The sequence below is a fragment of the Nerophis ophidion genome, linkage group LG19 (genome assembly GCF_033978795.1).
Source record: "Nerophis ophidion isolate RoL-2023_Sa linkage group LG19, RoL_Noph_v1.0, whole genome shotgun sequence".
Classification (NCBI taxonomy): Eukaryota; Metazoa; Chordata; class Actinopteri; order Syngnathiformes; family Syngnathidae; genus Nerophis; species Nerophis ophidion.
Genome location: NC_084629.1, coordinates 28,165,077 through 28,177,480, shown reverse-complemented (window position 1 = coordinate 28,177,480; position 12,404 = coordinate 28,165,077). Strand labels below are relative to the sequence as shown.

The window sequence follows — 12,404 nt, the reverse complement described above, 5'->3', positions numbered from 1 at the left end:
TAAAATAATTGTAATTGTTAGTATTTAATTTTCATTTAGCTTCACTAAATTGGCTCTAGTGTGTGAGTGTGAATGTTGTCTGTCTATCTGTGTTGGCCCTGCGATGAGGTGGCGACTTGTCCAGGGTGTACACCGCCTTCCGCTCAATTGTAACTGAGATAGGCGCCAGCGCCCCCCGCGACCCCCAAAAAGGGAATAAGCGTTACAAAATGTACGGATGGATGGATTTAGCTTCACCGATTTGGATTATTTTTTTCTTTAAAATTCCTGAATTTTCGCAATCCCTCATAAACTTCTCTGTCTGGTGTGTTGCTGAGCGTTCAAAATGGCAGAGAAAAAAGTCTGAGGTGAGGCAAACAGTTCTCGTGTCTCACATTAGGGGTGCTCATGATCAGAGACATACGGTGGCGTGAGTGAGTCAAGTATTGCAGCGAGTAACATGTTTTGTGTGTTGGTTGAGCCATCAAAACGGCAGAGAAAAAGTCTGAGGTGAGGCAAACAGTTCTCGTGCTTCAAGATAGGGGCGGGGGCGCTCATCATCCCAGACGTACGTTGGCCTCAGCGACTTATTTTTTCCGTCTCATGCACCCCGACTTTCAACATGGATGACTACATTTCCGCACTCAAACAGTTTTCTAAAGTGGACTTTCAAGCGAAGCAGGAGATAATTACTAAAGGAAGACCAACGCCAGAGTTGAATGGTTTGTTTCAATCAGCAGGACAAAAAGTTACTCACTCTTTCCAGACGGAGTGCTATACGTGAAAAGACTGGCTTTGTGGATGTTCTGCAAGAAACCGCCTTTTCTGCTTTCCGTGCCTTCTTTTTTCAACCTGTGGAACTGTGTGGACTCAAATGGGATTTTGTGACCTAAAGAATTTGCAAAGAAGCCTCACCAAACATGAGCGGCCGGCCGCTCATATTCCAAGCTCGGTTGCGCTAAATATGTTTGGGATGACGAGGATAGACTTGGCTTTGGATTAACAGCAGCGACTCAACATCAGTGTCCACAATGCTAAGGCAAAAGAGAACTGAGAGATTTTAAAGATGTCATCAATGCGACCTGCTTCCTCGCCAAACAGCAGCTTGCATTTCGTGGAAATGATGAGAGTAGGAGCTCTGCTAATCGCGGCAACTATGCTGAACTCTTATAAGACTTTTAAAACTGAAGAAAGTGAAGGAGGAATTTTACCAGAAAGTGACGGATATTTTTATCCAGAAGGACCGGCGCATGGACTTCATTTATAAGGTAAGACGGCGATAAGATTATTTTTCTATCGTTTTTTAATGAAATGCACATTTTGTGGGCAGCAGTCTGTATGTGTAAAGAATGCAGAAATGAAACATAACCGGTAAATTGCTGCCAATCATCCATCCATCCATCCATCCATCCATTTCCTACCGCTTATTCCTTTTGGGGTCCCGGGGGGCGCTGGCGCCTATCTCAGCTACGATCGGGCGGAAGGCGGGGTACACCCTGGACAAATCGCCACCTCATCGCAGGGCCAACACAGATAGACAACATTCACACTCACATTCACACACTCACATGCTGCTGCCGATCAAATGGCAAATAATCTACGCAAAGCACATACTGTATATTTGTAAATCTGATTCTGATTACGTCAGTGCCTCACCAGCTATAAACCTCACCGCACGTCACTGATTAATAATATATACGTACTATGCAAATATAAAACAGCTTATTGTGAAAAATTAGTTGGAATTTCACAAGAAAAAAGACAATTTCACAAGAAAAAGTCGTAATTTTCCTCAACGCAGGTCAAAGTTTTACAAGAAAAACTGCAAATTTGTGCAATATGATGATAAAAGTTAGAATTTTGCTCAATAACCGTCGCAATTTTACAAGACAAACTTAAAATGTTGGCAATTTTATGAAGAGTCGTAATTTTACTCGACAATGTCACAATTTTATGACAAAATATAAAAATTTTGGCAATAACATGACCTGAATTTTACTTGGCAAAATTATGACAAAAGTCATCGTTTTATTACAAAAATGTCCCTAATGAACAAGAACAAAAACAAAATTGGAAATACTTTGATAAAAGTCAGAATTTTATATGACAAATGTCACCATTTTGCAATAACAAGTAATCATTTTACATAAAGTAAGGATTTTTCGAGAAAATGTTGCAATATTACAGGAGCCGATATAATATGAAAAATTGTTGCCAATTTTAAAAGAAAAATGTCGACACATTAGTTAATTTATTTATTTTTGATTTTTTTGTTTGTAATTGTTTTTTAAAATTCATTATTTAATTTGTTATTTCAGTATGTCTCTATTTACATATTTATTTTATTGTTTTAATTAATTTTGGCCAAAGGGGGCGCATTTATTTTTTTTTACACACACTTGTTATTACATATGTTGGCCAGAGGGGGAGGACTTTTAAAACCGACACACAGTCAACCTGAAAAATCCCTCCTTTTTGGGACCACCCTAATTTTGATACATTTCAAAACCAGGGTTGCAAATGAGATATTCTCTATTAGATGTAATGGTATTCCGTAGTGGGACAATGATTTATGTCCTAACTTGTTCACCGGTCCTCATATGGAAGCTACTTTTCCTTGTTGATGTCTCAAGAAGGGTAGAAATACTAGAAAACACACACACACACACACACACACACACACACACACACACACACACACACACACACACACACAGGCTAATACAAATTATAACAGAAAAAATAATGAAATATAGAGATTGTTAGACAAAAATAGACTATCGTTTAATCCCGGTAAAACACAAACAAAAAAGCTATTCGGCAGCAGTAGAAGAGAAAGTCAAACACAAATAGGAATTATTGGAATTATTGACGACGTTGAATATCGAGAGCATTTAAACTTTTTATTGGATAAAATAATAAAAATATTCAATGATTTCGTGCCAGTGATGCCAGTAATCCGTTACTAAGTAACCACTAAGTGAAGCGTTAACCAAATATGACCACATTTTTCAAGAACAAGTAATCATTGGTACTTTAACTTTAAATTCCACACCAGTAATCATAATAAAATGACTTATCCAAAGTTAATGTGTGTTACTATGTTTTAATATTTTCCTTGGCAAAAATATGTCTGTGCTCTCTTCTTGTATCCTAAGGGACTGACTGCATGCACGCCACAAGTCACGTTTTTAGCACGAGGACAACTCACATGAAAAGCAATGATCGGCTGAAGAAAAAGATTTTAGATATACTATACAAGGTGTCAACCTTTTTATCAGTGACACTGAAAGTATGTGATCTCCAGTGTAGGATGCAGAAATGACATTGTGAGTGATGTGTTTCACCACAAATATGTGAGCGCTTAAAATGGTAAACTACACTACCAGCTTTTGATTAATGCTCCTATCCATTACAGTAAAAGTTGGCATAGGGGATAAGTAATTGTAGCTTGCATGGTATTTTGTAACAACATATTGAATTAGATGTTGGTTTTATTATGTGGCAGGCAAGCCCCAATGACTGCTTTGGGCCCCTAAATATGCCCCTGATCAGACCCTGATTGTTTACTATAACAGAGCAGTGATTTAGATATATTTAGCACAGAAGCCATACATTGAGTTGAAGTAATTCGCTGGTAGTTCGGTTCCCCTAGCTCAAAAATCTCATGGCACCCCTGATGCAAAATTTGAATACACACCTAATATTGTTTTACTTTCTATCAGTTAAAAATAAGAGTATTAAGGTTTGTTTTACTCTGTGCTGGAAACAAAATGTAACTTACCAGTAAAGCAACCTGTAACTTAGTTACTTTTTAAAATATAGTAGTCAGTAAATTAATAAGTGACATTTAAAGGAGTAATCAGTAAAATGTACTTGTTTTAAGAAGAATATATATTGTTTTACATTTTTAAACATTTACATTTTTACATTTTAGATTCATGTTGAATCAAAAATCATATCTGAATTTAATTGTCACAAAAAGAATCGGATTTGAATTGAATCATTGAGATCATTACAAACAATAATGCACAAATCAAACTATAACTTGCGACCCAAGAATGTACAATTCTTCTCAACAAAATAGAAGAAATATAATCTTATAGAAACATTTAACTTAAAACTTTTGTATGCACGTACAACACTTCAAACTTTTTAGTACATATCGGTATGTAGGATTAAATCATGAAATTGATTATGCAAAGAAGTCAAGCATCTTTCTACTACTATGATCCAGTTTAAGAATCTGTTCGAACTCAAAGTGCCTTTAAGTACAAGGAAGAGGAATCCTGATAAACCTTGTTGAAAAATTAGATCATCTTATTCATCTCTTTATGCTAATCACAACTTATTTACTAATGACAACTTTGATTATTTCTTTGTTCATTGAATTTGATTGTGCATCAATTTGATTACAGAAAGTGAACAAGTGTGTTAAGACATTGCTATGAAATTGAAAAGAGTTGAAAGGGATGAAACAACTTCATACAGCATCTGTGGTCCCCCAAAAGAGCTGAGGGCATCACAAGCACAGACTCATAAAGAGTATTACATCTATTAAATAGAGTGTGTGGCCTGTGCGCCCTCACGGTCCTTCCACCAGTATTAAAAAGAAAAAAGAAAAAGTGCTGTATCACCAATGAAAGTCTAAACATTTGTCTGGTTGACAAATACACTATATTGCACCACCATCCTAACAACAGCAAAAATTGACAAACACCTACCTTATTGGTTTACTGTAAATGCAGGACACCTCTGCAGTATTTTTACCTGTAGCCATTGGTGGTTTTATACATCTTATATTAGATGGCGACAGTACGTTTAAATTTTCAATATGACCCTTGTCACTCTTTATCTTTACCTGCGTTGTAGCTGTGGACGTTGTGCTGCTCCTGGACCCCCACATCTGCTGGAACTGCACTCTGATTTCAGCAAAGGTCTCGATGATGACGGCAATGAACACATTCTGAAAGAGCGATATGAGTGTGAACCAGCATTTACTGAAACAAAAGCAAATAAAACTTCATTTCCAAGCTGCATCTCAATCGATGACAACCCTTACTCTTTGGCACAGATGCCAAATAAGCCACTGATGTTAAAACCAAAAGTGGCATTTTAGTGATCTTTGATCATCATCAGCCATGCCGAGGGAAGCTGAGGAATGGAGATCATAAAAAATATAAGGGAACATAAAGCTCTAACCTTCACGAGCCACGCCAAGAAGAAAATGAGAGTTATAAAATAGAAGTAGGAACGCCAGCGAGGGAAACTGTCAATGGCTCTGTACATGAGGAACACCCAACCTTCCTGCGAGGCTGCTTCATATACAGTAAAGATGCTTGTCCCTACGAAATAAACAAGAGAAACAGTGTTAGCATCGGTCCAGGACTAACGTATAATTCACATGCCATGACTGGATATGACGTCTACCCAGCTCATTGAAGCCGCTGTAACCGAGCTCCTGTCTGCTGAGGCCCAGTTCTTCCAGGTCCACACACTTGAAGCCCAAGGGACACTGGTAGCCCTCGCCATCGGGGGAGCAGTGGGTGTCAGGGATGGCCAGGCTGTTCCATGTCACATTGCTGAACAAATGAACAAACAACTGCAGCTGTTGTACATACACCCACATAACATACTCATGCATTCTGATATGCAAGTACTGGTTAGAATTAATTTATCCTTCCATCAACCACAACAACCCCAGTGGGAGCAGCACTTGTGCAGCCCCCGGCCATGACATTACCCTCACCATGCTTCACTGTAAGCAAGACACAGTCCTGGTCGTATCCGGCCATTGCGCATACTTGGCTGGGATAGACCCCATTTTACCCGTGACCCAAATGAGGACATACGGTAAATAAATTGGGGAAATGTTTGGATACCCACAGAGGTGTTTCCAAGATAGGCACTGATAAAATTTAATACCTTCAAAATTGGCTGCCCAGACATTCAATCAAACTATCCATTGAAGAAATCAGAGATCAAAAAGCGAATCACAATTTGCACCCCATCAGAAAGACGTCACAGTTAAACTAGATGAGGCTAATTAAACATGTTGTAATAATAATTGGTGTCCTATCAAAGAAACTGAGCTTTCTTGATGGCAAAACAGGAGACGGATGAATTCCCATTGAAGACATCAAAAATAATTATGGTAATAATAGTCTTGTGAGTCAGATGAAAAACAAGCACAGACCCATGATGAGGAATGTTTCATGTGATTTGATGAAACCAGAACTGTGTTGTTATAGATTTGCATAATTGGACGTACAGCATCTTTGTCACTGCTGTATACCTTAGCTGACAGTAACAACATTTGTGTTTGTTTATGCTTCAAATAAGAGACGTTTATACAATTAGTGGGGTTTCCTTCAATAGTGGCACTGGGGGTGGAGCTAGACATCCTGACGTTTGCTAGTGATCAATCAACATGTGTTACTTCCGCCTTACAATAGGAAATGCTCTCCTGTACTTTTATATTGATTCAAATGAGCGCTTTATAAAAGTGATTTTTTTTTTTTTTACATTGTGCCTCATTCCGCGGAGTGACATCGTGAAAACACATGTGGTTGCGTCCGAGATCTAGTTCAACATTGCCACACAATTCTAGGTGTCCTTGATGGAAGGTGGAAGGGGGAAGAGATGTCGGGAGCATCTCACTGCAACGTCCTCACTGGGGGAGATATCAACAGCAACCTTGCCAAGGCCAGTGAGAAAGAGCCAAAATATAAATAAGGATTGTTTTGGTTAGGGCGAGCAGATGCATTTTAATAGATTGTCTACTCAATTGTACGTTCCAGTCCTCTTATTAATTTTTCCTTGCAGAGTGGAAAGCTTCTCCGAGATATTATCTTGTTTTCGATTTAGCTAAAAATGAGTCTGAGGATCTACAGCGCTGTCTAGCCCATCAATCATCATCTAGTGCAGCTTTTGGGTACTTTAAATGGCAGCCATCACCGTCCGAATCTGTTGATACACCAGAGCAATGCACAATCCAAACAGCAGATGACTTGTTATCATAATTCTGAACAGGTGTCAATTACCTCGACGGAAATAATTCCCAGGCACACAACCCTCCACTTCTCCCAAGAGTCCATTGTGTATTCAGCAACAAACGTTTCGTCGGGACAGACAGGTTCCTACGAACCAGAGTTTCTCGTTGAGAAGATCCTGCCAATTTTGTTGAAAGGCCAATTGTTCAATTCCATTGTTTAGATTTTGAAGAGCAGTGCAAAAAGAGGCTCTTAAAACTTAAGACAAGACATGATGAGACAAAGAAGCCAAAGAAGGAAAGATAAGGGAGAGCGAAAGGGAAGCATCCGCCTTCACTGAGAGCTAGAGAGAAGTTTCACATTTTTGTTTTTCTTCTGACAGCTTAGTTTGTCTGTAAAAAAGGGTTTTATAAGACCTCTAGCTTAGTGTGATTGTAGGGCCCTCTACAAATTAAGAGAAAACTCAAGTGCTGTTAAAAAAAGAGGATTTAAAGATGTTTGTGTTTCGAATCACACATTTTCTTTGTGGCTTGTGCAGCCCTTTGAGACACTTGCGATTAAGGGCTTTATAAATAAACTTTGATTGATTGATTTTATTGTGTAATTTTTTGGGCATATTTTTTATTGTGTATACTTTTGGGTTTTTTAACATTTTTAACAAACTTGACTGCCTTACTGCCACCTATTTGCTGCTGATTGCTTACATTTTGAACTGTTTGTCTCTTAGCACTATGGGTGGGCGCTCCCCACCCATCTCGTTGTTGCTGTGCACTGAGACTAAAGGCTATTTTTCTTCTTCTGTTGTGCTGCTATGATATTATGCTATTTGTGTTAGAGGTGTCGCAATACAACTTTTTCACTTCCTATACAAGACTGATGTTGTAGTCTTTAGTTTTGGCCAGTACCCATATTGTTCCACTTCGATTCCAGTACAAATCATACATACTTTTATCATTTTGTGGTGTGTAATGTTAGTAAAGGCTTCATAAGTTAAATAATTTTTTTTTAAAAAGCACAATGGTGGGTATGAAAACAATAACTTACCGTATTTTTCGGATTATAAATCGCTGCGGAGTATACGACGCAACGGCCGAAAATGCATAATAAAGAAGGAAAAAAACATATATACGTCGCACTGGAGTATAAGTCGCATTTTTGGGGGAAATGTATTTGATAAAATCCAATACCAAGAATAGACATTTGCAAGGCAATTTAAAATACTGTAAATAAAGAATAGTGAACAACAGGCTGAATAAGTGTACGTTATATGACGCATGATATAACCAACTGAGAACGTGCCTGGTATGTGAACGTAACATAACGTGCCAGGTATGTGAACATAACATATATATTCAAAAAACTATAACATATTAAACATGGTATACGTTTACTAAACAATCTGTCACTCCTAATCGATAAATCCGATGAAACTTTCTTCCTCGATGTCGCTTCTAAACAACTCTGCCAACTCCAAAGGTATGCGACGCTTCCTCTTGTCGTTTTCTGCTGCATATTTCACTCCGTCCAGCTTGTAGTCTGCAGTACATGATTTCCTTTTCGGTCCAATTTTTGTTCAGCCCTTCTCAATTTTTATAAGTTACCGCCAACGTTGAAAAGATCCATTTTAATAGCTACGGCAGTAGCATATTTCATATAGCAGTTAGCATTCCTTTACCCACAATGCACTTCTGCCATGACCCTCCCCGGCCAAATTCTTATTGGTTGACTTGTGTGTGATGATTGCTGACGTGTGTGTGACGATTGCTGATATTTTCTTCGTCCCTTCCGCGAATTAGATAAATAATATTATTTGATATTTTACGGTAATGTGTTAATAATTTCACACATAAGTCACTCCGGAGTATATGTCGCACCCCCAAACTATGAAAAAAACTGCGATTTATAATCCGAAAAATACGGTACATTATTATCAACCATCTGGAACGGACTTATGCTTTCTAAGTTCAAGTTTGTTTTTGGTGACAATTGGTGGTCACAATAATTCATTACAATAAGCTCATGACATAGTAAATAGAATGATGTGGACACATTTGTTACTAGATACTTTCTAACATGTTTTACCTTGGATTATTTTGTATCTGTAAGTAATAACAAATGTGTTTTAGACTAAAAATTGTTCCTTTGAGAACACTTATGACATATGTCTAGCTTGAGTGATATTGTGTGCTTAGCTGTTGTGTAGCTGCTAGGTGCTAATAGCCTGAAATTTAGGGATTTCAACATCTACGGTCCATAATATCATCAAAAGGTTCAGAGAATCTGGAGAAATCACTCCACGTGAGCGGCATAGCCGGAAACCAACATTGAATGACCATGACCTTCGATCCCTCAGACGGCACTGTATCAAAAACCGACATCAATCTCTGTAAGTGCAAGTTAAAGCTCTACTATGCAAAGCGAAAGCCATTTATCAACAACATCCAGAAACGCCGCCGGCTTCTCTGGGCCCAAGATCATCTAAGATGGACTGATGCAAAGGTAAAAAGTGTTCTGTGGTCTGGCAAGTCCACATTTCAAATTGTTTTTGGAAATATTCGACATCGTGTCATTCGGACTAAAGGGGATGCAAACCATACAGACTGTTAAAGACCTAAAGTTCAAAAGCCAGCATCTGTGATGGTATGGGGGTGCATTAGTGCCAAAGGCATGGGTAACTTACACATCTGTGAAGGCACCATTAATGCTGAAAGGTACATACAGGCTTGGAACAACATATGCTGCCATCTAAGTGCCGTCTTTTTCATGGACGCCCCTGCTTATTTTAGCAAGACAATGCCGAGCCACATTCAGCACATGTTACAACAGCGTGGCTTAGTAAAAAAAGAGTGTGGCTACTTTCCTGGCCCGCCTGCAGTTCAGACCTGTCTCCCATTGAAAATGTGTGGCGCATTATGAAGCGGAAAATACGACAGCAGAGACCCCGGACTGTTTAACAACTGAAGCTCTACATAAAACAAGAATGGGAAAGAATTCCACTTTCAAAGCTTCAAAAATGAGTTTCTTCAGTTCTCAAACGTTTATTGAGTGTCGGTAAAAGAAAAGGTGATGTAACACAGTGGTGAACATGCCCTTTCCGAACTACTTTGGCACGTGTTGCAGCCAAGAAATTCTAAGTTAATTATTATTTGAAAAAAAAAAAAAGTTCATGAGTTTGAACATCAAATATCTTGTCTTTGTAGTGTATTCAATTGAATAGGGGTAAAAAGGATTTGCAAATCATTGTATTCCGTTTATATCTAACACAATTTCCCAACTCATATGGAAACGGGGTTTGTATTTTATGTTGGAGTTCAACATTAGGCAAAACCATTGCGTAACATTTGTATTTCCTGTTTATATTGTCAGGTATGTTATCTTATATTCCTTTTGGTATCGTATGTAACGCCTTTTTGTCCATGATCTCAATGTTAGAGGGCCTCGACATTTGGCGAAAATATTGACAATAATGTGTATTTCCTGTTAATATTGTCAGATAAGCGTTAAGACGATGTATGGATGGATAAATTGTCAGATGCATCATGCAAGAAAAGCATAGCTGAGCAGCAACCCTGGTGCGGTTGTGGTTTATAAAAACTCATCACACAACAAAGAGGAAAATAAAACGCGTTAAAATTGGGGCCGTGACGCGGATGTGTCAATTTTAGTAAACGTTCGTCTCTCATGCCGGCGACCCAGGTTCAAGTCCCGTGTGGAACAGAAAAATTAGGGACTGACCCAGGTAGGGTACAGTGATGGCAATGCTTATGGTGCTAGTGGAGGCTTCTGCAATGCTGACCTGCCATCAGCAACAAATCCTCAGTAGAAACTCCCCAATCAATTGCTAGGATGTTACTGACGTCATGCGTGGTGGTCAAGCTAGCTATTTTTAATGGATACTTGGCGGCATTTAGCCTTTCTCCAACAAAAAAATGCCCTATGTGATGTTTTCGATTAACATTTTACTAGAGTTCTTCGAGAGGTAATTAAAAAGGTTTTACGAAACGACAAGAAAAGCATGCGGCACACACTCCAATCCCAGGGAGCAGATTCAAAGAACGCATGAGTTTGCAGTGATCACTCCTTTAAAGGTTCATTTGATATACTTTTAACGTTTGTTAAGTCCCATTAAAGCATTAACCTGATATTATCTGTATTTCCTAAACCAGGCCTGGGCAATTATTTCGATCCGGGCCACATTTTGAGAAAAAAATGTGTCTGGGGGCCGGTATATTTATTTTTTATGAACACTAATACAAAACCTCACAATAATGTCTGATTGAATGATAAAAAGGTAATGACAGACCGCCTTAAAAAACATAATGGAATTGTAAATGTTTCCATGAAGGATAAAACGCTGAATATTGAATAAATATGAACGTCACACCCCTTTTCAATCGACACATTTTAGAATCAAGTGAAACGCAACAAAAATGCAACAAACAGTGAAATTTGAACACAAAGGGTACAAAATAAACACACCTGCAATCTGACATATATGATACATCACTAAGCTTTAGAAATTTGTTGTGAAAATCTCCCTCCGCGTCTGTGGAAACGCTCCCAACCCACACTGCTTGATGCCACATCTGAGCTGCTGTGGCTTACATTACCATAGTAACTAATTAGATGACCATAGTAACTGGTATATCATCCATAAGCGCAGATTCTAACCATTGAAATACTTTGTATAGTTCAAGACTTAAGGTCAGTAGAAAACATCACTGCACATCACAAAGGTAGCTTCACTTTCCATCTTAAAGATCTAAAAAAATTATTTGGAATGTCCGGCGGGCCACATCGAAAAGTTCAACGGGCCGCATGTGGCCCCCGGGCCTTAACTTTGCCCAAATCTGTCTTAAACACATGTTTGCTTCAAGTGTTTCGAAAAGCACCAACTCTGCGAGTCTCAATAAAAGATAGCAAATGTCAGCAAAACCTAAGATAGTTTTAAGCTTTTACCAAATGCAACAATCATAGATTAATCTTTCAGCAAACACACAATGCTGACATCCATCCATCCATCCATTTTCTACCGCTTATTCCCTTTTGGGGTCGCGGGGGGCGCTGGCGCCTAACTCAGCTACAATCTTTTATTATATTTTAATAAAGACCGCGAAAAACACGCTACCCGTAAACGGCTCGTGCAACAGCAACACACATCAGTAAACGCAAAGTTAAATCATGAAATAGAACTTTAATCGAGCAAAAACGATGCATATATATTCCGAAGAGTCTTGCTACAAATTTCCTTGACCCAGCCACACACATAGAAGTTGTAGGCCACGATGATTTTCAAAGTTTCCATCTGTTTTGTTGTGTAGAATGGCGTCTGGAGCACAATAGTTTGATATGATTAAGAACGTGACCAAAAAAATCTGCTTTTTGATCAAGTATAGGGTTATACTCCATTGCATAGTCTGATTTTCTCGATTG

The 12,404-nt window shown here is 38.6% G+C and overlaps 1 protein-coding gene across 5 annotated transcripts in view; it reads right to left on the bottom strand.

Annotated features, from left to right (window-relative positions):
• Positions 1 to 12,404, bottom strand: part of nalcn (sodium leak channel, non-selective) — a 214,852-nt gene that overhangs the window by 166,178 nt on the left and 36,270 nt on the right. For all 5 annotated transcript variants that reach the window (XM_061879749.1, XM_061879750.1, XM_061879751.1 and 2 more), the window contains exons 8-10: positions 5,410 to 5,561; positions 5,182 to 5,324; positions 4,841 to 4,945 (exon numbers count right to left, since the gene is read on the bottom strand). In XM_061879749.1, the coding sequence (XP_061735733.1) occupies positions 4,841 to 4,945; positions 5,182 to 5,324; positions 5,410 to 5,561 (400 nt within the window). The remainder of the gene's footprint in view (positions 1 to 4,840; positions 4,946 to 5,181; positions 5,325 to 5,409; positions 5,562 to 12,404) is intronic.